Source organism: Herpailurus yagouaroundi, unplaced genomic scaffold (genome assembly GCF_014898765.1).
Source record: "Herpailurus yagouaroundi ecotype Mexico unplaced genomic scaffold, PumYag 140, whole genome shotgun sequence".
Taxonomy (NCBI): Eukaryota; Metazoa; Chordata; class Mammalia; order Carnivora; family Felidae; genus Herpailurus; species Herpailurus yagouaroundi.
Genome location: NW_024412395.1, coordinates 46,704,955 through 46,730,860, shown reverse-complemented (window position 1 = coordinate 46,730,860; position 25,906 = coordinate 46,704,955). Strand labels below are relative to the sequence as shown.

The following is a 25,906-nucleotide window of genomic DNA, read 5'->3' as shown; positions in this document are numbered from 1 at the left end:
AGTTGCTGCCTATGTTCTCCAGGATTTTGATGGTTTCCTGTCTCATATTCAGGTCTTTCATTCTTTTCAATTTATTTTTGTGTGTTGTGTAAGAAAGTGGTCCAGTTTCATTCTTCTGCATGTCGCCATCCAGTCTTCCCAGCACTATTTTTTGAAGAGACTGTCTTTTTTCCATTGGATATTCTTTCCTGATTTGTTGATGATTAATTGACCATACAGTTGTGGCTCCATGTTTGGATTTTCTATTCTGTTCCATTAATGTATGTGTCTGTTTTTGTGCCAGTACCATACTGTCTTGATGACTACAGCTTTGTAATATAGCGTGAAATCCAGAATCATCATGCCTCCAGTTTTTTTTCCTTCCCAGAACTGCTTTGGCTATTCAGGATCTTTTGTGGTTCCATACAAATTTTAGGATGTAGCTCTGCAAAAAAAAGTGCTGGTGGTATTTTCATAGGGATTGCATTAAATGTGTAGATGGCTATGGGTAGTATAGACATTTTAGCAATGTTTGTTCTAATCCATGAGCATGAAATGCTTTTCCATTTTTTTGTGTCCTCTTCAGTTTCCTTCATAAGTGTTCTGTAGTTTTCAGTGTTGATCTTTTACCTCTTTAGTCAGGATTATTTCTAGGTATCTTATTGTTTTGGTGCAATTGCAAATGGGATTGATCCCTTGATTTCTTTTTCTCCTGCTTTGTTTTGTTGTATAGAAATGCAACAGACTTTTGCACATTGATTTTATATCCTGCAGCTTTGCTGAATTCATGTGTTAGTCCTAGCAATTTTTTGGTGGAATCATTTGGGTTTTCTACATGGGAGTATCATGTCATCTTCAAATAGTGAAAATTTGACTTTTTCCTTGCCGATTTGGATGCTTTTTATTTCTTTTTGTTGTCTGATTGCAGAGGCTAAGACTTCCAGTACTATGTTAAGTAGTAATGGTGAGAGTGGACATCTTTGTCTTGTTACTGGCCATAGGGGAAAGGCTCTCAGTTTTCACCATTGAGGATGATATTAGCTGTGAGTCTTTCATATGTGGCCTTCATGATGTTGAGGTATGCTCCATCTATCCGTATTTTGTTAAGGGTTTTTTATCAAGAATGGATGTCATATTTTGTCAAATGGTTTTTCTGCATCTAAGTAACACAAGTTGTACCTCAGGATCCCAGTTCTAAAGTTCCCTCAGGTTGCCAAGTGAAAAAGGCAATCAACTCTCAACACTCGGTTGTGAAAACAGTGTGCTGTCATTTTGATTACAGTCAGTAAACAGTCTGTGGTTGCCTGGAAAGAAACTGCCTAAAGCACACGGCACCAGCAGCAGTAGGAGAAATGTGGCTGAGGGCACTCACAGGGAGGGCTCTCTGTAATGGCTGAAGCAGCACTGATGTTATAGTAGGAGTATGGATCAAGGATTATATCGCTGTTTGCTTTCTGTTTGCCATGCTGCCAATTTACCTCAAAATAGAAAGCTTTCTATAATTCTGTTGTATTCAGATTTAAATGTGGTTTCCACTCCAGAAACACATGTGCGTGCAGGCACATACCCCCACACACAGAATGTTTGCTTATGGACCAAATAAGTTTTTCACTATATTGTTGCTTGGTCCCAAATCCTGTGACTTAGGACAAAAATAACAATCTGACCAAGTAAAATAGAAAAATTATCCATCCAGAGAGAGCCCCCCCTCACTTTTTGAGCATCTCAGAATAGGGGATTGTCCCCCTTTCTAATTCCTGTGTTTGTTTAGGGGTTTGACCATTTGGAGGAGGGTGAGAGGGTAGGGTAATTGTATATATCAGAGCAGCCTTATTCAATAGAAATATAATGAGACCCCTATTATATTTTGTACTTTGAAATTTTCTAGATGCTAAAAAAAGGAAAAATAAACAAGTGAAATTAATGTTATTGATGCTATGTTTTTTAAAGCCAACATACTCCAAATATCATCATTTCAAATTTTGGCACTAGCCACATTTTAAATGCTCAACTCCTACATCTGGCTTGTGGCTACCACATCGGACAGGGCATTTATAAAATTTGTTTTAGGTAATTGTATTCAATAATAATCTAGTGACTGCCTGCTTACTGTGGTGACTAGTCAGTAAAATCCCATCCTCCAGGACTTTAGCAGTAAATGTAGAAGCAATAAGGCACAACCTGAAGAACAACAGATGACAGAATATTATAATTATTATATGAATTTTAAAGACAATATGTGTGTGCTATGGGAGTTTAGAGGGATGCAAAATCACTTCTAACTTTAGAATGTGTGTAGGATCTTAACAAGCAATGATTGGTGGTCAATGATAGTTCAGGCACAAGGAATGTTTTTGATGTCCAGAGGCCAGAGACTGGAGACTTTCAGGGAATGGCAAATAGATCAGTTTGATATATATATAGGTAAGTATGTAAGATGAAACTGCAGAAGCATATGGCAAAATAGTTTTAGAGAGAGAGTTTGATTACTTTTTCTAAAACAAAAAACAAAAAACGAACAACCACTTGATTTGATGGCACCATTTACTAGCCATGCAATCTTGGCCAAGTTGCTTATCCTCTCTGGACCTTATAGTTCCTTTATCTGAAAAATGAGGACAATAACCACATTTATCTCACAGGGTTATTGTAAAGATTAAGTGAGCTGATCAGTGCCTACTGCATAGCAAGTGCTTAGTTAATGTTCTATATAATCATTATTATTACGCCTCTACAATATTGATTGTAGGGAACTCTTTGACTAAAGCATTCAGTCTTCATTTTGCTCTGTTTAAAGACAGTCTAGTAAACTTAGCTTATTTATACAATTTAAGTATACAAGATTTCAATGTGTGTTATTTTAATCTATATTAAATAGGACTACAAAATTAGGAAATATAGTACCCAGAGATAATTTGGCTTTTACTGCTTGTTTTAATTTTATCATGTTAATGGCTGTATGATACAAACCTAAGTTACTTTACTTACTTAACCAATCCCCTATTAGTGGACATTTCATTTTTTTCTAGACTTTGCTATTATAAAATATGCTGCCATAAATAGAATGCAAGCCTTTTTAAAGAGTACATGTAGGTTGAATTTCTTTTCAGTAAATTAAAATATAAATTATTAAACTTTGTGGGAAAACCAAAATTAAATAATCCGTTTATTCAAAAATGCCTCCTGAGCACCTACTATGTGTCATGTACTGTTCTAAGCACTTGGGATTTGTTGGTGAACAAAATAGACCTAAAAAGCAAATATTCCAGCCCCTACAAGGCTTATGTTCTACACAGGAGAGAAAGAAAATGAATAATAAACATTATAAATAAGTAAATGATGTAGTATATAATAAGGTGATGGTGTGTAGACACCAATAAAGTGAGGTAATAAACTGGAGGGGAAGCACAGTAGGTGTCTTTGAGAAGGTGTACATTTGGCCAAGACCTGAGGAAGATGAGGGAGTTAGGCATTCAGCTATCTAGAGAAAGAGCATTCTTGAGAGAGGGAACAGTATATATGTGTCTGGCAGGTGCAGAGGCCAGACAGAAGCCAATCTGGCTAACAAGCAGTGAGGGAGAGGGAGAGCAAGAGGAGATAAGTTCAGCTAGGTTGCTCTAAGGCCATATCATGAGGCCTTATAGACAATTGAAAGGAGTTTGGCCCTTTCTCTGGGTAACTTCTGAAGGCTTTTGATCAGAGGAATGACATGATTTGATTTCCATTTTTCCCAAACTGATCTGATTGCTGTTGAAAATAGGCTGGGAGCTGGGAGACAGGAAGCTATTGCAGGCTTTTGTAGAATACTGCCATAAATCATTCCAAGACTCTGGGTTCAGAGGAATTATATCACAGGGCATTAAATGAATGAACAAATGAGCAAATGAACAAATGAGAGCAATATTAATGGCACATGTGTTTCTAACTTCAAGAAAAATAAAATTGTGGTTTCTATAAGCCAGTCACGTCAAAGTATGATTCCTGGGCCGGAAGCACCAGCATCATCTGCATGCTTGTTAGAAATGCAAAATTTGGGGCCTCACTCATATCTATAGAATTAGCAACTCTAGGGAGGCAACTGGCAAGGCCTTCCAGGTGACTTTGATGCCAATATGAAGAACCACTCCTATAAAACTTAGATGGTGAAAATAGATGGACTGAAAGATTCTTTTCAGTTTTAGGATACCGGGTTTCCAAGTTCAATTTTTTACATTTATTTCATTTTAAAATTAACTATAGTCTTTGAGAATAATTATTTATAAGCAGCATAGACTCATGCTTACGAATAAATAGAAAATTTATAAGCAGCATAGTCTCATGCTTATGAATAAACAGAAAAATTTGACATTAATTATATCCCACTTCTCTCTAAAAATACTATGGAAAGTGGTATATTATTTTTTTTAATCCATGTGCAATAGAAAGTTGAAGAAAAGGAAAATGAGGAAATGGGGATGATAAACCCGCCAAGACTGGGGATTAATGAAGTTCCCCTTTTAGAATGTACATTTAGCTTTGAGCCTCTTGGGCTCAACATTTATAGAGTGAACTCAGGAATGAATTTTATACAACTCAGAGAAACAAATCCCAGATTTTAGGTTAATGTGAATCACCATGAAGCTTTCTCGTGGTCAAGTATGATCCAAGAGAAGCTCTGGAGCACCCAAGGGAGTAGATGTACGGTTTACTTTCCAGACAAACTTCTTGTATTTCACTTCACTGGTGATTTGGTCATTTGGTATTGTCCCCTAGATAAGGGCCTGAAGTCTTAAAACCAAATGAGCAGCTGGTAGGGTAGGATGATTACAGACATCGGAGAGCCAACCAGCATCCCCACCCAGATAGAATGCTGCCCCTTCCCTGTGGGGAAATGCTGCCAGAGACAGGCTGGCAAAGTCTGTGAGTTCCTCAGAAAGAGGCTTTGGATCTGCTTCGGCCCTTGCACAAAGAGCTAAGTCCCCAGAGTTTTATAGCCTAATGCCTGGCAGAAATGGTTTTGATCGGGGTGGGGTCGGGAGAGGAAGGCAGGTATATCATATTATGAGTATAAAGGACAGGATGTATTGAGAGAAAAGAAAATAGCATAAATGGCCAGAAACAGTTACAAGATAAACTAAAGAGGAACAATGATGGTAAAAACAATGCACCTGGAATAAGACAACATTTTTAAAAAAACAATGGGACTCAGTCTTAAAGAACACATAAATTGTCAGGATAAACTAAAATACCACAAAAGTGAATATAAATGATTGAGCTCACCTCTACAAAATTCAGCTGTTGATGGCGCCTGGGTGGCTCAGTCGGTTGAGCGTCTGACTCTTGAGTTTGGCTCAGGTCATTATCTTATAGTTGTAAGATCAAGCCTTGCACTGGACTCTGCACTGATATGTGGAACCTGCTTAGGATTCGCTCTCTCCCTCCCTCTCTCTCTGCCCTTTTCCTGCTCATGCTCTTTCTCTCTCTCTCAAAATAAATAAATAAACATTAAAATGTTTTAAAAATTCAATTGTTGATATTAGTATTATAACTAATAATGTTAATATAAATATATTAAGAAAAATAAAATTGAAGCAACTTTGTCCAAGGTTCCTCAGCTGATGACACCTACCTTTTTCAGGGTAAGGCCTTAACATGCTCTTTGAGCTATCACTTCCTCAGTTGTGGCATAGCGAACCTCCCCTTAATTTCCAAAATGCTGAAATTCTGTTAACATAAGTTCAAAATTCGGGGGGATCTCCAGGCCCAATAGTTGTATACTAGATAATCTGAAAGTAAAGTTTCTGAGCCATCCTATTTCATCACCTTTTAAATGGAATTCACGGAGTTCAACTAATTTTAGCCATCAGTAGAAGTCTTATTTGATTTAACCTTGTATGGGTCTTTTGGGCAATTAAGTTTAGGACGTCTGTTAAGCACGTTACCTAGTGTCCCTTCTGTTATGTCCTAAGCAAAGTTTCTTTTCTCTATTTAGTTCTTGGAGAAAGTTTGCCTTTTTATACACAGCTTTTAGGAATTTTTATTTCTTCCTAAAACAAAATAAAGCCATGCAATCCAGTGTGCTTCTGCTTTTTCTTACCTATTGGGAACATTAGATCTAAATTCCAGCCTTGATTGTTTAAAGTATCAATCGCCTATTTCTAGTAACTTCTATCCATTTCCTTCAGAGCAGCCTTCTCAAACTGTAATCTATGTGCCACCTGCACCAAATTCATTTAGGAAGCTTGTTTAAAATGCAGATTCCTGGGCCATGCCCCAAATCAACTTTTTCAGAATTTCCAGAGATAGAACCCAGAAATCTGTGTCTTTTACAAGTAGCCAAATGATTCTTATGCTTGCTTTAGTTCAGAGCTACTTTAAGGAATCCCCATTCTCTAAAGAATTCAATTACACCAGTTTTATATTTTAGTTAATCTGTAAGCCACGGTCTGCTTTTAAAGATGACTGAGACAGAACTCTTATTCAGGCACAATGTAACTTGAAGTATGAGGCCTAAATTGGAGCATGAAGCCATATACCGAAATCACTATGACTGGGGATTTGGAATTATTTGTATAGTTGGGATTGGCATGTTTATTTGGGATTGGCAAATCTTTCCCATTTGGAGCCCAGGCCATAGAATATATTTTCTCTGATCCACGAAGCAGTGATTTTTTTTTACAAGAATAGGAAGAGGAGAGAGAAACCAAGCAAATTAGAACCTTTTGGGATGCTTTCTCAAACTACTCTCTTGCTCCTCCTTAAGTCCTTAGTTTCTCTTGGATATTCACCCTCTGTACCTAATCCTCCTCCATGTTCCCAAAGTAAAGTTGACAAATATTTTAGAAATATACCTAAATTGACATTTTGGTTTTTTAACATATGCTCATTTTATGTCAGGATGTAGACAGATTAAGCTATTTAAACACAGTTACTTATGTCCTGGGGAAGGGAAGTAGTGTTTATTAGGCTTGTGGCTGTAAAGTAGAGGAAACATTTACTGAAGGGCTATACATTTATTTTACAAATTAATATTTCAAGCTCTGGTGCATGGTGTATCTGATGGGTATTGTTAGTAGCATAATAACAATAAAACTACTATTATAATTATTGCTACTTCTAATACCACTAAAACTTTCAGATTTTCCTACTTTATGCCCGCTATTGTATGAGTGACTTATAGGTGTGTGTGTGTGTGTGTGTGTGTGTGTGTGTGTGTGTGTATGAAATAATATATCTCATTTAGTTCTAACAACAGCCCTGTTTCACTAGGCACTGTAAACCTCATTATCTCATGGGAAACTAAAAACTGAATGGGTTAGGTAGCATGTTCAACATTACATAGTTAGCAAGATCCGTGTTACCACCAAATGAAAGGTAAGTGAGATCATACAGGTCTGAAAGGAAGATCATACAGGTACCTGTATACTTTGCTGAAGTGACTAAGTCACTGAAGGCCACAGACAAATTTTAACAAGGGTGTAGGATATATGTTATATTTTAAAAGTCTATGTATAAAATTAAAAAGTGAGATTTAATGGTTTGTTTGTTTGTCATAGTAAATTATAAAAGGAGATCTATTGGTGAGAATCCATTACCAGTTTGGCTTATGAGCGAATTGATGTAAACATTGTTTCAAATATCAATTGCTGATTTAAAAGTTACATATAATGCCCTTTGAAATAATTATTGGTTTAACTGGGCTAAGTTATTGCTAAAGGTTATGGCTGATGAAATATGACATCAGATTGTTATTCTTAGGTTAATATTATGCCTTGGTTTAACATGCTAGTTTTTCATCTCTTCTTGTCTAAAATTTACCTTAGAAGCCACTGAATAAGGTTTATTGGTCTTATCTTAGCCAGTCAAATGGGGTTTTAGGTGGAGAGGAAAAGGAGCTAAAAAGGAACTAGAATGATGACCCATAACACCAATGCAGATCACACGTTCCATTGGTCTACTTCTTTGGTCTTTCTGGTATTTGAAGAAAAGAAACAAAGAGGAAGAAAAGAGGGAGAGGAGGGAAGGAAGTAGGAGGTGAAGAACAGAAAGATGCTCTGGAGCTCCGGCATGCCTTCAGAAAGAGTAATTAAATCAAGGCTGCCAAAGAAAGAAGGGCCCCACCCCCACCCCAGGATCCTGGCAGTGGTTCCCGGCCCCATCTTTCCTTGAGCACACCAGGGCACCCAGACCCAGACCCACACCACCCATTTCACTCCAAATACCAAAGATGCTGGACTAACTTCACCTGTTTCCCTTTCTACACAGATTATGGAGCAAGAAAGCTGACACCAAGCCACATCAGTGTTCATCAGGGATGAGATATCTGTCAAGGATTTGTGGCAGAGTCGCTTACAGGAATCAAAACACAGAATTTCTTCTAGGGATAGTATAAGAACAAATGAGATAATTTCCAGAAGTGGCCTGAAGCTTTTCCAGAGAAAGGTGCTGTAACTATCTAAGGTACCTAAACTACCAGTGGTATAAATTTGTGTTTGTGGAAGGTAAACGAAAATCTCTATTAGCTAACAAGGGCAGCTGCATGGGGGGGGGCCCGCGAAGAAGAAGGCAAAAGAGTGATTATCTCCTTCCTTGCTAATATGTGTCTCCAAAGAGGCAAACACTTAGAGATGTGGCAGAGATGACCTCAGGGAGTGAAATGATGCCAAAGGCTATTGATGTAAGAAAGAGAGACTAACCCAGCTTTTTAGTTATTTTTCTTTTAAAAAGAAACATCCATCCTGTGTGTTTAGTAAATTACCCAGGATTGTATTTACTTGAATTTTATTATATTTATTTGGTGATCGTAGCCATAGCTTAACTGTTTGCATGGGGTAAAGGACATCCAAATAAATATATGGTTAGTATTTGGTTGAAAGCTGGCTTCTGAACTGGCCAAGTTTTTGAACCAACCAAGGAATATTTACTTGTTTGGCGTATCTGCTGCAACTAGCTAGAAAAACTGTCTAAAACCGTCTTAGTCAAGGAGGATGTTTATAGAATATAACAGGCAGTGCAGAGGTTGTTTGGGTCCAAGAGCTGAGCGATCCGTCAAGAGCCCAGGGGGAGATCTGTCTCTGTGATCTGCCACCCTCAGTGTTCCAGCTTTGCCCTCAGAATGACATCCCTTCTGGTTTTAAGTTGACTGAAGTAGTGCCACGTATCATACCCTGATGCAATAAGGTCCAGGGGACAGAGAATTCTGTCTCTTCCTTGGTCTCCTTCTTAGGAGTGAACAAAACTTTCATAGACACTCCTTTGGCAGGCTTCCCCTCACCTATTCCTGAGGCCTATTCCTGAACCATTGATTGGCAAGGGGCTTAGAGATGGTGTGTGGAGTGGAATGGATGCTGGGGAGTTGAACACAATTTTCTCCAGTTTGCAAACATACAGTACAAAAATTCAGGAGCTAATAAAGCCAACAATTTGTCTATTACAATGTTATTAATTGTTATTAGTTAGCAGTTGTCTCTCTGTGCTTATAGCTGTCTGATAAAGACAAAGCCACTGGGAACATCAACTCCTAGAAACTATTCCAGGATAAAAATTGTTCTGATGACAGAGACGAGCTCACACTTTCATACTCAGCTATTTTTTTTTTCCAGAGGTATGCCATTGAGTCCAGGTAAAGACAGAAATAGATCCTCTTATTAAAACAGTTAGCAAATCAATAAATAGCATTTATGTGTGGACAATCATGAGTTTAGCTAACAGGAAGGGAACAGTGGTAGAAAAAGTCTAAATTTCATCTATATTTGGCCATATAATAGTAATATCCTTGCTGTAGAGTTACTTTCTCAATAGATTTAATTCAGACAAGAGTACTGCATCATTCCTTGACATCACAATGAGAGCAAGAGGTAATGACATATAAGAAGCTAGCCTAGGCCTTTAATTTATCTTCAAACAACTCTAAGGTGCTTAAATATGTCAGTACGTATCCATTAGATGTGAGTTTTATGCTTGTTATTAATTCATTCCTGTTTATCTTCTACATTAAAAACAAAGGTGAGGACTATATTGCTCTATTTCTTAGATTGCACCACTCCATTCCTAACATGGGGCTATATACGTAGTAACCTCCCAGTAAGGTAGCAGACTTATCCTAATTCAATTTCAGAACACGTGAACTAAAAATCCCATTTTGGGGCCCAGGCTATTTCCTGAACTATATTGATTCAAAACCTGTCTTCTTGACTCACCACTTTTACAGCTTGGGCAGATTATCCAACCTACTTGCACCTAGGTTTTTTGATCTCTAAAATGGGAATAACAAGGTTAAATAAAATTAAACGATTAAACCTCATAAGATTAAGTGAGTTAACGTATATAAATTATAGGACAGAGTACCTGAGACATAGTAACAGTTTAACAGAGTTTTGTCTATTATTGTTTAATTCTCAAAGCCACCTAGTTAGGTAAGCATACCAACCAGATGTTATTTCAAAGATCTTCTGAAATACAGAAAATAACATTTAATTCTGCCTTGGAGAATGCCCAGTGGTTATTATTATAATGTGCCAAATGCTCTGTATATGCCTTTTAAAAAATCATTATTCTCTTTGTCACATACGTGGCTTGAAAATACAGTAAATACCAGATAATCACTATCCCAAAGTGAAAAGCCCTTTAGAAAATGTTAATAACTTTATTCAAAGGAAGGGTAGTCAGCTCCATCTTGTCTTTTAGATTATGCCCTTCTATAATAGTTTCTCACTGATAACAAGAAAACACAGCATCTTTTCCTCAGCAGTGGACACAATCTTTCCCCAACAATTTGCTGTCTCATCATCAAGGACATAAAAATACACTGTGGATTTTTTCCCCTCTAATCTTTCAAGTTGTATGATACAGCTTTCCATCCTTGAAGATGGCAAATTTACAGCCTCTGACATAATTTTGTCTCCATGGGAACAGACCAGAACTAATTGATTTTGGTCTGTAACATAATCATAAAAATCCCTACAAAGGGAAAGAGAAACTATTGATATTAACAGGTTATAGACCAATGCAATTTTCCAACTGCTATTCTGGAAATTGGTCAAGGTAAGAACTCCCAGGCTATATGAGTAATGGAGAAAAAATACTTTTGTCTTTGCCTCAGTAATGCCACAGCATATCCCAACTGTTTACTATGCCCTTTTCCTCAGATTCTGATTCATTAACAAATAGTAGCTTTGTATTCATATTTTTTGGTTTCACAGAGTTTCAGAAGCTTATGTTAGTATCACAGCATACAGATATGTGAGCCTGGAAAACTGAATCAAACTACCTAAATGTATTTTTATGCAGTTATTTACATATAGCTTAGATCTTTAAAATCAAATCACACAATAGTAAGATTCAAGATAAAAATGTCAACTGTAATAGGAAAAGTCAGTCAAGAATAGAATGTGTGGAAAATGTTTTGCCTCAGAACAACAATTTGTGTTGTCAGTAGACGTTTCAGTGAAGGTTACTTAGCTTCTCTGTGCCTGTTGTTCATTCATTTTAAATGAACTAGTTGACTAATTGTCAAATCCAATATACGCCTTTTAATTAGCATCTTCAAAATTCCTCTTTTGGCATCTATGTAACTGTTCTGACTTCACTGTCTAATTTTCCTTTCCTTAAAAACTGGTAGTCACAAGAGTCCTACCTTTGATCTTCTGATTTTTTCCTAGACAGTGTAATGCATATTCTTATCTTCAGTTTCAACCAGTGATTCCTTAATCAACATTTTCTCAGCCCAGACGGCTTTCCTGATTCTCAGACCCATATTTTAATTACATACCCAGCTGTCTAACAGGCATCTCAACCTAAATAAATCCCAAACAGAATTTATTATCATGCCCTACAAACCCTTTCCGCTTTTCTGTTGGGTTAATGACAACTTGTGGTTTAAACCAATCTGGGATTGAGCTTAACCTCATAACACTTCTTCAATCCTCATATCAAAACATCATAAAATCTCATTGATTTCCTCTCTCCTAATTTTGCATTAAATACAGTCCTCTGGCCATGGTTTGTTTTCTCTCTAGCTTTTTGATGGTCTACTATCTTCCAAGCATGGTGTTCACCCTCTAGGGGCTTTTTCTCATTTAATGTCGCATTAACTCTATGAAATATGTGCTATTATTGCTATCATTATCTTTATTATGCAGACAGGGAAACTGAAGATTATAAAGGATAAAACAAATTGCCCAAGGTCAAACTGCTAGAAAGTCGCAGAGCCAGGGCTTGAATACAGTTCTGACTGTAGGCCCTTAAATAGTACAGCTGTAGTCATATTCTCTTGACCTCTCCTTTAGATTCCTGGTGCCCAACTGTTTCCTTCTAGGGCAGTTCTCAAAGGGTGGTTTGCAGACAACTGGGGGTTCCCCAGTCCCTTTTGGGGGGGGGCAGTGAGGTCCAACTATTTTCCGAACAGTAATACCAAGATGACCTTTGCCTTTTTCACTGATAGCGCAAAAGTCACGGAGTGAAAGTGTTAATGTCTTAGCAGGAAGCAAGGCAGCAGCATCAAACTGTAGGACAAGTTTTGACATTTTCACTCCCACACACTTTCAGTAAGCAGAAAGTACCAGTTCACATAAGAACAACTTTGATGAAGCAGGAAATATTATTAATTTTATTAAATCTTGACCTAAGGGACATGTGTTTTTAGTATTCTGTATGATGAAACTGGAAAAAATACATAGAGCATTTCTGCTGCATATTGAAGTGCCATGGTTGTCTCAAGGAAAAGCATTTGTGTGACTGTGTGAATCAGAAGCTGAATAAACCACTTTTTCTTTTTTTCATGGAACACCATTTTCACTTGAAAGAAGAAGTGACAAACTATGGTTATTCAGACTCAGATATTTAGCAGATATTTTCTAAAAAATGAACAAAGGAAAAGGCTGTCACTTCAGGAAAAGCAAATGACAGCATTTGTTGTCAGTGTTAAAACTGGAGCTTTCAAGTGGAAATTGGAATTGTGGAAAACTTTTACCTGCCACTGCGAACTAGACAGCCTCCCAATACATTATGACTTTTCTCATGAGATCAATGGTGACATTAACGAACGTGACTTTTGAACGTTATTTAATGAAATTTGCCAAATTTTGGGAAATCTGCCTACCAGTGTGCCAATATTTTCCAAATGATCCATACACGGTACAGAATCCATCCAAAAGGCAAGATCAGTAAATAATTCCTGATACAGTTTCAGATTTCACATTGAAACTAATTCAAGCAATTATTATTTGTAGAGTTTTGGTGTGTATCAAAGAATATTCAAAACAGCCTGAAAAAAACAATTAAAAACTCATTTTTCCAGCTACATATATATTTATTATGACGATTTTCTTCATCTACTTCAATCAAAACAACATATCTCAACCGACTGAACCTAGAAGCAGATAGGGGAATCTGGTTGTATTCCAGACAGTAAAGAGATTTGCCCAAATTTAAAATAAATTCCTGGGGCACCTTGGTGGCTCAGTTGGTTAAGTGTCCAACTTCAGCTCAGGTCATGATCTCATGGTTCATGGGTTCAAGCCCCATGTCGGACTCTGTGCTGACATCTCAGAGCCTGGGGCCTGCTTCAGATTCTGTATCTCCTTCTTTCTCTGAATCTCTCTCTCTCTCTCTCTCAAAAATAAAAATAAACATAAAAAAATTTTTTTTTAATTTTTTTTTTCCAACGTTTATTTATTTTTGGGACAGAGAGAGACAGAGCATGAACGGGCGAGGGGCAGAGAGAGAGGGAGACACAGAACGGGAAACAGGCTCCAGGCTCTGAGCCGTCAGCCCAGAGCCTGACGCGGGGCTCAAACTCACGGACCGTGAGATCGTGACCTGGCTGAAGTCGGACGCTTAACCGACTGCGCCACCCAGGCGCCCCTAAAAAATTTTTTTTAATAACATAAAAAAATAAATTCCTTTTTCTCACACCATTTTGTTTTCATCTGGGATAGCATAGTTATTTTTATTAAAAATGTGTTTTGTATGTAAACACACAAGGGCCTGTCATTATTAAGTTGATAAAAGTTTTTAAATCTTAATTTTTAATATGATAAATATGAATAGATAAGCCCCCCATAAACAAAAGTTCTTTGATATCATCAGTAATTTTTTTTAATGTTTATTTATTTTTCAGAGAGAAAGAGACAGAATGCTAGTGGGGGAGGGGCAGGGAGAGAGGGAGACACAGAATCCGAAATAGGCTCCAGGCTCCGAGCTATCAGCATAGAGCCCAACGCGGGGCTCAAACTCATCAACCCCAAGATCATGACCTGAGCTGACATCGGATGCTCAGCCGACTGAGCCACCCAGGTGCCCCGATATCATCAATAATTTTAGGAGTCTAAAAGGGAGCGCCTGCATGACTCAGTTGGTTAAGCCTTTGACTCTTGATTTTGGCTCAGGTTGTTATCTCTTGGTTTGTGAGTTTGAGCCCCTCATCGGGCTGTAAACTTGACAGTGTGCAGCCTCCTTGGGATTCTCTCTCTTTCTCTTTCTCTCTCTCTCTCTTTTCCTCCCCACTTGTGCTCTGTCTCTCTCTCAAAATAAATAAATAAACCTAAAAAAAAAAGGATCCTGAAATCAAAATGTTTGAAAACCATTGTTCTAGGATCACCCCCACCTGTCTGTCCTTTATCCTGCCACTATCTTTCTAATCTTCAAATCAATCCCATCACTCCCCATCCATGGTTTACCTCAGCATGCTGTACAAGACCTTTTGTGATTTATATCCTACCAGCGTTTCAGCCTTGCTCTAACCACTTTCTTTTGAGCAGGTTGGTCTCTATGAACTTCTTAGTTCTTAGTAATGAACTTCTTCTTAGTAATGAACTTCTTAGTTCTTCCAAAGCTCTCCCTGCTTTTTCTTATTTCTGGGCCCATGCACATACTATCTCTACTGATTTGTCTTCTTACCAACTTTCCTCCAACTACCACCACCATGCCAGTTGGTCAAATCACAATTAGTCTATAAAACTTTCTCAGGAAAACTTCTCTGAACCATAAACCTCCTCACCCTTGCCTGGGCAGAATAAATTGCTCCCATTTATGGAGCTCAGACAATAACCAGTCATATATGTACAATGGTATTATAATTATTTGTGTGAACATCTCTCACACTGGACTGTCAGCTTTTTTTTATGTTTATTTATTTTTGAGACAGAGAAACAGAGCATGAGTGGGGGAAGGGCAGAGAGAGAGGGAGACACATAATCTGAAGCAGGCTCCAGGCTCTGAGCTGTCAGCACAGAGCCCAATGCAGGGCTCGAACTCACCAAGGCGAGATCATGATCTGAGCTGAAGTCAGATGCTCAACCGACTGAGCCACCCAGGCTCCCCTGGACTGTCAGCTTCTTAAGAGTAAGAACAATGGGTGCCTAGTCCAAACATAGTGTTGACACATAGTAGTCTCTCAATAAATATTTCTTGCATAAATGATCCTAATCCTTCCAGGCTATAAATTCTCTGGTCCATCCCTAGAATAGGATTTTGGAAACTACAGTATTTTTATTGATTAACAGAGATGCATTTGGTTTACTCACACACATTCACACACACACTTTGGTTTTTAGTCAAGAGATCATCTCCTCAGATCTTTTTTTTTTTTTTCTTTTTTGTCCTTGCAAGGACAGTTCTAGAGAAAATCTGGCATATTAAATTTGATATATTTTAATAAATTATAATGCACATATATTCATTAATAATATATATCCCACACCAAGGCATCAGTAGGAGTTAATTTTTAAAAGTCTGCTCTAATGGAAATGTGAAATTATGTAAGAGGTCTATATAATTGGCTCACAAAGAACAAGAGGGAAGAGGAAAAAAACTTAAAATCGAACTGCTTTAGAACTATGAGAGGTTTCTAAACAGCAAAGCTGCAGGAGAAGCCATGAGAAGGAATCTCCCCTCGCTATGATTTTTAATGTCTCAACCTATCCAAATATTGGGCAAACCCTACTCAAGGAAAAGCCTTGAGTCTGGAACTGATCTATGTTCCTAGGATTTAGAAACAATAGTGTGGCAGTTTCAAAGAGACTTTGTTACTTTCTTTTGGCCAAGACTCACATTCGTTGTGCTAGTCCTTGCCAACAGGAAGGTAAAGAATGATTTGTTTAAATATGTGTTTACGATTTTGTGATGGTACCCTGTTCCACATCATCTCAGAGAAATCAAAGTAATCTGTACAGATTATTGAAATATTTCCACATTAGATATTTAAAAAAATTTTAATGTTTACTTATTTTTGAGACAGAGAGGGACAGAGCATTAACAGGGGAAGGTCAAAGAGAGAGGGAGGCACAAAATCTGAAACAGGCTCCAGCCTCCAAGCTGTCAGCAAAGAGTCCTATGCGGGCTCGAACTCACGGACAGTCGGATCATGACCTGAGCTGAAGTCAGAAGCTCGACCGACTGAGCCACCCAGGCGCCCCTCCACATTAGATATTTTTAACCTAATTTCATTTTAAAACCTAGGAACCAGGAAATTTCAATTAAATGAGTATAAGTGGTTATTTCTTTGTGGCAAAGTGTTGCCACATATATGGTAAAGTGTTTCAATGACAGTGAGGTTGAGGAAAGTTAAATGTCATAAACAAATGGTTAGGCTCAGTACAGACCCAGAACTCAGGATTCTGACTGCTGCATGCTTTTCATTCCATTGTTTTTTTTTTTTTAATTTTTTTTAATGTTTATTTATTTTTGAGAGAGACAGAGAGAGACAGAGCATGAGCGGGGAAGGAGCAGAGAGAGAGGGACACACAGAATCCGAAACAGGCTCCAGGTTCTGAGCTGTCAGCACAGAACCCGATGCGGGGCTCAAACTCACAAACCGCAAGATCATGACCTGAGCCGAAGTCGGTGGCTCAACCAACTGAGCCACCCAGGCGCCCCTCATTCCATTGTTAATAAAGAAACGAAAATTAGTTTAACTAAACTCTCAAATACAATAGTAAACTTTCTTCTTCCCTAAGAAAGCAACCATGCTTCATAGAAATGTCTTAAGATATCTTTGTCATGCTGTTTCATTTTCATTTAGCACTTGGTAAAAATCTTATCCATTTAGTTCATGAAAGGTGATGAGAGATAGATGGATTACACATCTCTGGGTATTTAAGGCTTGCAGTTAATGCACAAACTCCTTCCACATTCAAAAGTATTAAGGTGATTATTCTATAACAGCTTAGCACTGGACTGGCCATGTGTAGGTCAAAATGAACATAAAACAGCAAAAAACTTTAATTCTACTTTGTTCCATGTGTCGTGAAGTTAGAAGGCACAAAATAAACAGGTGATTAATTTTTGACTAAAATAGAATAACTATTCTCAAAATTTCTAATTCATATGCTACTCAATGGCAAACAAAACAAAACAAAAAAGCCCAGTCCCACCACAAACCAGAAATTCTTTTTCAGAATTAGTAGGGAAAATGGCACAGCTTTTGACATCTGATATTTTTTTTAACTTACTTAGAATATACCTTCATAGTAGCAGAAAATATAACAATGTCATATTATAAATACTAGTTAAATGAAAGGACACAGCTATTGGGTTGCCTGAGTGTCCGACTTCGGCTCAGGCCATGATCTCACGGTCTGTGGGTTCAAGCCTTGTGTTGTGCTCTGTGTTAATAGCTCAGAGCCTGGAGCCTCCTTCGGGTTCTGTGTCTCCCTCTCCCTCTCTCTCTCTCAAAAATAAATAAACATTAAAAAAAAAAGAAAAGAAAAAGCTATCAAAATACTTAACTCATTAGAACAGACCAGGGCACTAGGAATTCAGATATAAACCCCAAAAAACCATATGTAATAATCTATAGTTATTTTTAATCTATATCATTTTTCTTATGTTACTATAAGATCTAGAGTTTCTTATTGTCTGTAAGCTCAGTATATACATGCCACAAACAGCTAAGAATTAGAAGGCCATTTAGGGATAAACGACTATGGAGACTAGAGTAAATGCAGGGGCAGAAATGGGGTAGGTGGTTGGGCTAGAAAAAATGTCAGACGACTCTGATGATTACCCCAATGCCATGGTTGTAGATTGTTTTACAAGATGACTGATGTGCTCATTGAAATTTGTTTATTGTTTCTATTGTCTAGGTTTTTTAAATGTGATTTTTGACATGATGCAAAATAAAATAGCTATTAACTTATGTTTCAAAATGTATGTAGCTGATTTCTAGTATTTTTGACTGTTCTGTCACACTTCTAGCAGAATTTTTTTTACCTTCCCTGGAAAATTGATCAGGGTCGCTCCACATGTCTGCTTTCTTCTCCTTTCTAATCCTAGCCAGTTGCATGGCATGTGAATATGGCCCTGTACCTCCTGGTCCACTCTTGGAGCTCTGTGGTCAGTTGTGGTTCCACCAAATCAGGACCTCACTTAAGGGAAATGCCTGGAAGTGTGAGGATGCTTGAAACCACAACAGAGGACACAGCTACAAGGAATGAAAGATAATTAGATTATGATGGTTGACACCAACACAGCGCTGACTAATTCCAGAACAGTCTAGACACTTAATGTAAATTAATTCATTTACTCGTTACCGTAATGTGGGAGGTCATTTCTCATAGCTTCCCCATTTTATAAGTGGAGACTGAAGAACTGAGGGCTTACATTTTGCAAAGTCATGTGGCTCATAAATGGCAGAGCCAGGGTTAAGAACAGAGAGAGTCTAGCTCCATAGTCCATGCTTCCAAGTACTACATCAAATGGAAGATTCAGAAAGAATATGAAAAGTGTCTTGGAATAATTGAATAACAGCAGACTAGAAAATGAAATATATTCTGCCCTGCCTCAGAAGATGCTTCAGAAGGATCCCAGGTGAAAGTTGAGAGAGAAGTTTTGATTTCTCTGTCGCTGCTGATGGTCAAACTTTGGAGAACCCATGGTCAATGATAATGATGCTGATAACCAGAACAGTGGTTGGATTAGGCAAAACTTCTTTTCCTATCCTGAGATTTTGTAAGTCAGGCATATACTACCGTGAATCTTTATTTGGAATCAGTATGATGTGATAAAAGGAGCAGGGAAAGAATTGATGGGTCTTTAAGTAGTTTTACTGACAAGCATCAATGACATTATTCTCTTCACCAAATGTATACTATATTTTGGCCCAAAAGTCTCTGACTCGACTTTGACAGACCTATATACTTGGCTTATTGAAACTTAGATTGGATAATGATGCTTCCAGGTTAAAATTTGTAGTGCAGCACTAAAAGCACTATTAATATTTATACTTTTAAAAAGCTACTAGAAGAATCCTCAAAGGGACACTGTAAAAATGTTTATGCTGAAACAACATGCAGAAAAGAGCAACATGTGTATTGAAGAAGAAAAGAGCTTTTCACCAAAAATAATGTTCATTTATTAATATACTAGCAAAAAAAGTTACTGGAAGAAACATTAAATGACATCTGGGTTGATTTTCTCAATCCGTCTCATTCACTGGCATTTTTTTTTTTTTTTGCAGGCAATTCTTATGCAAGAAGCTAAACGTAATTAAATGTGCAGGATGAAAAGATGGCACAGGCACTGCTGGTACCCCCGGGGCCTGAAAGCTTCCGCCTTTTTACTAGAGAATCTCTTGCTGCTATCGAAAAACGTGCTGCAGAAGAGAAAGCCCAAAAGCCCAAGAGAGAACAAGACAATGATGACGAGAACAAACCAAAGCCAAACAGTGACTTGGAAGCTGGAAAGAACCTTCCGTTTATTTATGGAGACATCCCTCCAGAGATGGTGTCAGAGCCTCTGGAGGACCTGGACCCGTACTATATCAGTAAGAAGGTGAGTGTTGATTTTATTGATTTTAAAGTTAAGTGATATTTCCAAAGTTAAGTCTTCAATTAAACACTTAACTTTAATATACTTTTTCCTGGCTCATACACACACTGCATCAGAAGTTTTCTACCTTTAGAGATTTTATACTTTTTATTTCCACTTACTTTTAGGCACAGTATAAGCAGAAATATTTACAAGAAATGAAGTCAAGATTTGGCCACAATGAAGAGATATGAGAGGCGAACGATTTCTACAATTTCACAGTAACTGAGATAGTCAGAATTAAAACTGACGCCAACAAAGCAAAATATCTGTTATTACTGACATACTTAAGCACATGGTAGAGAACAGAACAGCCATGCCAAAGAAGAGTTGTGGGCATACGTACTTCTTATTTTTTAGTTTTTAATTAGCTTGAGGTTTCCTCACAATAGATTTGTACTCAAGAGGGTATTTTTAAAAATTTTTTTACAGTTATTTATTTCTGAGTGACAGAGAGAGACAGAGCACATGGGGGGTGGGGCGCAGAGAGAGAATGAGGCACAGAATCTGAAGCAGGCTCCAGGCTCTGAGCTGTCAGAGCAGAGCCCGATGCGGGGCTTGAACTCACAAATGGTGAGACCATGACCTGAGCTGAAGCTGGACGCTTAACCGACTGAGCCACACAAGCACCCCCAGAGGGTAATATTTTTATTTAGCATCCTCCTATAGGAAGACAATACATTGACAAGCACAGTCATAATTACTTATTGTTAAAACATCAGTCCGTGAAAAAAATGTCAAAAACAGAAGACAAAAACAAAATACTCGTTTTCTCTATCTACATATGATTTAAATCAAGTTATGACTATGCCTTCCTAAAGCTATAATAACCACAAAATTCTGTCAGAATTGACTAGTTTTTGAAGATAACCAGCTTTGCAGAGTTTATAGTAAATATTTTTTAATAGATTATAGATTCCGCATGATGTAATTGGGTATTTTGGCATTTTATAACCACAATTTATATTTCACATTCATAAGCATAAAAACAGGTATGTGTAGAAAATAAAGATAAATAGATATCACCATGAATTGATGGTTTGTGGATTAAAAAAGGTATTAAACACCTTTATTAATTAGAGCCAGTCCTTTTAAAAGGAATGGCTAAGGAAATTGCATTCTCTAAGCAGTACACAATTTAAACAGAGAAGACCAGTGATGTTAAAGAGCCTGGCAGTTAACCATCCAATCGTGGAGCTAGCCCTATTGCTCTAAAGAAGGGTTTCTCAAACTTGCATGTTTATACACATTATCTGAGGATCCTGTTAAGATATAGATTCTGACTCCACAGGTCTGAGAGGAGGCTAGAGATCTACATCTCTAATAAGTCCTCGAGTGAGATTCTTGCTGCTAATGCATGGGCCACACTTTGAGTAGCAAGTTTTAAAATGTTTTCTATAAACCATCAAACAAATTTAAATAGCTAAGCATGGCCCTTCTTTTTCCTTTGAAATTAGTCTCATGAAAGGTGGCATTCAATACAGCTTCATATATTTTTAAAAGTAATTTATTCCAGAACTCTACTACAGAAGCACTAAAGAAAAATTTGAAATTTAGTTACTGTATTATTACACACAATGATAAGTGAGGCATTCCCCAAGAAACTATAATAAAATTATCCTTAAAATTACTGATTCAAAGTATATATTTGAAAAGATATCTTCAAGAGACGGGGGAATGCTTACTCTTACATGGTTAAAAGTATTTGCTACTTAAAGAAAGGAAGTGTTCTTAAGGAAGGAAATTGGTAAGATTAAAGGATAGGGAGAATAACAGAGACAAACACTGGCATTTTTCAAGGGAGACAGATCTGAAAGCATTTTCCTCCTGAAATCAAGTCCATTTCATTGCAGAGGGGCTACACTGGGCTACTGAACAGAGGAGGCATTAAACATTCTGCATTTGATTAACTTGACTTAAGTTGACTCAGCAAAGAACCTTCTTACTAGAATTTGCTTTCCCATAGATCTGCTTGAAAGGAAAAAGTATGCTGGTTATGCCATTACAATTATTTCAGTCCACGGGACAGAAATAAATCTTGTTGTAAATAAATAGATTTGCATTCTGATTTTGTATGTCACGCTCTTAAGCTTGGTTAATGTGAGTCTGCTGCCAAGAAACAGAATTGTTCTCTGTGTGCTAACAAAGTCAGTTCTTACTGCCTCCCTGTCTGAGAACCAGATTCGGACCTTGATTTATTCATGGTGGCCATGACCCATCTCAGGAGACATCTATTTACTCTTTACTGTGGGTGCACTGCTTTTCTTTATGAAGTATCTAGAAAAATGAAGACTTAGGTGATGCTATTGAAAAAGATGATAGGGGCGCCTGGGTGGCGCAGTTGGTTAGGCGTCCGACTTCAGCCAGGTCACGATCTCGCGGTCCGTGAGTTCGAGCCCCGCATCAGGCTCTGGGCTGATGGCTCAGAGCCTGCAGCCTGTTTCCGATTCTGTGTCTCCCTCTCTCTCTGCCCCTCCCCCGTTCATGCTCTGTCTCTCTCTGTCCCAAAAAAATAAATAAACGTTAAAAAAAAATTAAAAAAAAAAAAAGAAAAAGATGATAGTTTGTGATTGTTAGGATAAAAGAAGCTAATGTAAAAAGCTAATGGAGAAGTTCTGGAATTTAAGAATATGGTATGAAGTTTATGTTAATGATATGAATAATGCAGGTGAATATAATGAATAATAAAGCATTATGTAACAGTTTGTTGCGATTAATTAATGATATATTTTGCATGCCTAATTTAATCAGATAATCAGATGAGCCACATCACAATGCATTTTAATGGTATTTAAGTTGGCCAGGTAATAACTTAAGAATAGTGACAGTGATAATAATGATAGCTAATAATGTGCTCAGACAAAATAGGTGTGGATTTCAGGCACTGTTTGGGTGTTTAGGTGGCAGAATTCATTTATTATTCAAGAACCAACAAGTCAAGTACCATTGGCCTCATTTTACACATGGGTTAAGTGTTATTGTTAAGCGTTACACACGGGTTAACCCCAGAGAGGTTACGTAACTTTGCCCAAGTTATACTCCATAAGAGGTCGATTCTGGGATTGCACCCAGCAGTCAGAGCTCTTAAGTACTAAGCAAAGCTATATATGGCATTTATTGATAAGAGGAAAGATAATGTTAAAAACTGTTTGTATAACTTTTTGAATTCTCTGACTGAAGTGGTCCTACTTAGAGATGGAAAGCTTACTCTTGCCTCAAGCAGTAAAAATTTTAGTGAACCTATATGATGCATATTTATCTTTGAAAAAGCAAGTAGCATTCCGGAGTGAACAATAACCGGTTTGACGCGCTTTCTTAGTAGCAATATGCAGTAATTGTCTTTTAGCCACATCATTATTTATCATTACTTGCAGACCAGATTCTGGAGTTGACACTATCTACTCCTCTTCCAATTATCTGTCACTCAAATAATTTTCAGTTTAGCTACATCTCTCAATAACATCAGAGCCCCAAATTTCAAACGTCTTCCTTGTAATTATTTCACTATATAGGATAGTAGTATTTTATTCTTCATTTCTCAGAACTCAGGTTTTATACCAGGTGTTGTTCCCCCAGAAATAAACTGAAATTGTGTCCTTAAGGCCTGCTGTGTTCCAGAACCTGTAAATTCACTGAAGATGCCCTTGGCATGTCATTTTTAATCCCGTTAGTACCACAGAGGCTAATCTTTCAGGGGAGCAGAGGATTCCATGTTTAAAGGGCCAGTTCATTCCTGTCGCTCTGTTTTTGGAGATTTTCAAAATAAATTTCCCTCCTAATGTTACAAGTGTTAACTGTTTTTTCATGGCAATTGTTTCACAAAAACATAAGTAAATGCACTTTAAATTATAGTGAACTTTACATGTTATTGAATGTCTAAATAGATCTAGATTGTTTGAAATGTAAATAACCTAATCCTGTAAAATCAAGAAAATCCTTTAATGCATTTGTGCTTGAAGGGCAGTTTTCTCAATGTCCACTGTCCTGTGTGGATGATCTCAATGCTAGAAAGAAGTTTCCTTGTCCTTCTTGTACAATTGTTCAAATTTATAGATTGCAGTTCATGGAAAATGGTTGGTTAGGTAATGCTTGACTCCATGGTCTTGAATACAAAAGGGCAATGTACACAGGAATTGTTTTCTTTGCCTTTAATACTCACAATATAAATATTTCTCTCTACCTATTCAAACACTACCGTGTTGTCAGTGAACATGATTGTATGGGATACAGCTCTTAAAGAGTAAAAACATATTATTAAGCAAATGGATATATAGATGTCTTAAAGGTAAATGGCATCTTAAAGGTAAGCCTGCATTTAATTAAAACAAGTATTTATGTACAAACCACACTATTAAATACTGTGGGAAAAAATGGAGAAAAAGTAGATTACAGGCTTTTTATGCTCAATAGTTTATAACAACTTCTAACCTAGTCCTCAGTGGAATGAACCCTACATGTAAACTGCTACTTGACTATAATTACAAGCAACATGCCAATGTGTGCAAATTAATACACTAAGACTTACTGGTAAAGGGAAACAATTAGGGAGCAATCAGAAGGCAGTGATTTATCTGGAAAGACATGATGAAGGAGGTGACTTTGATAGCTGAGGACATTTTCTGAGGATAGGGCTTTTCAACCCTGGCTGCATATTAGAATTGCCTGAGGAAACTTAAAAAAATCCCATGTCTATGCCCATCCTTTAGAAATTCTGATTCATTTGGTTTTGAGTAGAACTCAAATATTGGCAATTTTAAAATCACCTACGGAGATTCTAATATGCAGACAGGACTAAGAACCTTTGAAATAATAGTGGGTGGGACCTCACTGACAGGCTTGTTACGGACCCTAAATGGGGGGAGTTTGTATTAGATGACCTCACAGGTACCTCCTTCCTCTAGGATTTTATGACACTCATTTCCAGAATCAGAAGGAGAAGCTGACAGGCTGTGAGCAGGATTGACAAGTGGACTGATTTGGTGGGAGCAGAGATGCCTTGGTGGTAAAAAGTAAATGATCTTAGAGAGATGTGGTAGGTAATCACTGGGTAGCATAGCTTAAATGCTAAGTTGATGATTATAGGTTTCAAGTCATAGGATTTTAGCTATGGAATGCCCTTTGAAATGATGTCTTTAAGCCTAATTCTCTATGCAGCTGTCCCTTCTCAGTATTACCAGCAGATCTATAGAATCAGCAAAACCAGGTTATTCAGCCTGTTTAAACATCTTAAAATAGGACAACTACCACAGGGAAAATACAAAGGCTTCATAAGCTTTAGAGTTCAAGACTTGAAATAATTAAAATAAAAGATTATTTTAGTAGCAATATGTACAGAATAATCTGAAAAGTTAACCAAAGCTGGAGACAGATGGTAAGCTTTAAATAAAGTTGGAATCTGTAAAGTTACAACTTGATAAAAAAAAAAATTCTGTGTAGGATCATTAGTTTGTATCAGAAAGTTGAAACCTTAGAGACAAATTAGGTAATAGTAAATCATATGTTTACTTGTAGCTATATATTAATTTAAGGGAGAAACATCTAATGTGTTTATAGTTATGATATACCAACTTGTTTAAACAAACAGGTTTGAACAAACAAATCAGGTAAAAAGTTCTTCATGTGTGTAAACTCTTCAAATAAACCACATGTCTAATCTAGTGACTTTTTTTTTCATATTTTCTTTTTCAGACTTTTATAGTATTGAATAAAGGGAAGGCAATTTTCCGATTCAGTGCCACCTCTGCCTTGTATATTTTAACTCCGCTAAACCCTGTTAGGAAAATTGCTATTAAGATTTTGGTACATTCATATCCTTTTCATGTGACTGAATGCCTACGGTTGATTTTAAAGAAAATGTCATTCATATGTATATGAATATATTTTATATATTTATATTTTATATATATTCCTTTATATGTTATATATATATATCATTATTTTGAGATTAATGGTGACATTGTTATTTAACCTGTTCTCATTGATTTTCTGCTATTTGTAAAAAGATTAGCATAGAATTACTACTATGATTCTAGAAGTAAAAAAATGAATGATGATAATAAATGTGTAAATGAAACGCACTGTGTAGAAGGAATAACAGCAAAGCTACTTCACACTTTTATTAACCTCAGTTAGACCATACATA

At 37.1% G+C, this 25,906-nt stretch overlaps 1 protein-coding gene across 4 annotated transcripts in view; it reads left to right on the top strand.

Annotated features, from left to right (window-relative positions):
• The window catches only part of LOC121030637 (sodium channel protein type 3 subunit alpha), a 116,277-nt gene that overhangs the window by 11,806 nt on the left and 78,565 nt on the right, over positions 1-25,906 (top strand). For 3 of the 4 annotated variants that reach the window (XM_040475238.1, XM_040475236.1, XM_040475234.1), the window contains exons 2-4: positions 8,224-8,418; positions 19,415-19,728; positions 25,453-25,571. In XM_040475238.1, the coding sequence (XP_040331172.1) occupies positions 19,465-19,728; positions 25,453-25,571 (383 nt within the window). In that variant the 5' untranslated portion in view covers positions 8,224-8,418; positions 19,415-19,464. The remainder of the gene's footprint in view (positions 1-8,223; positions 8,419-19,414; positions 19,729-25,452; positions 25,572-25,906) is intronic. The other variant, XM_040475235.1, reaches the window with a different exon arrangement.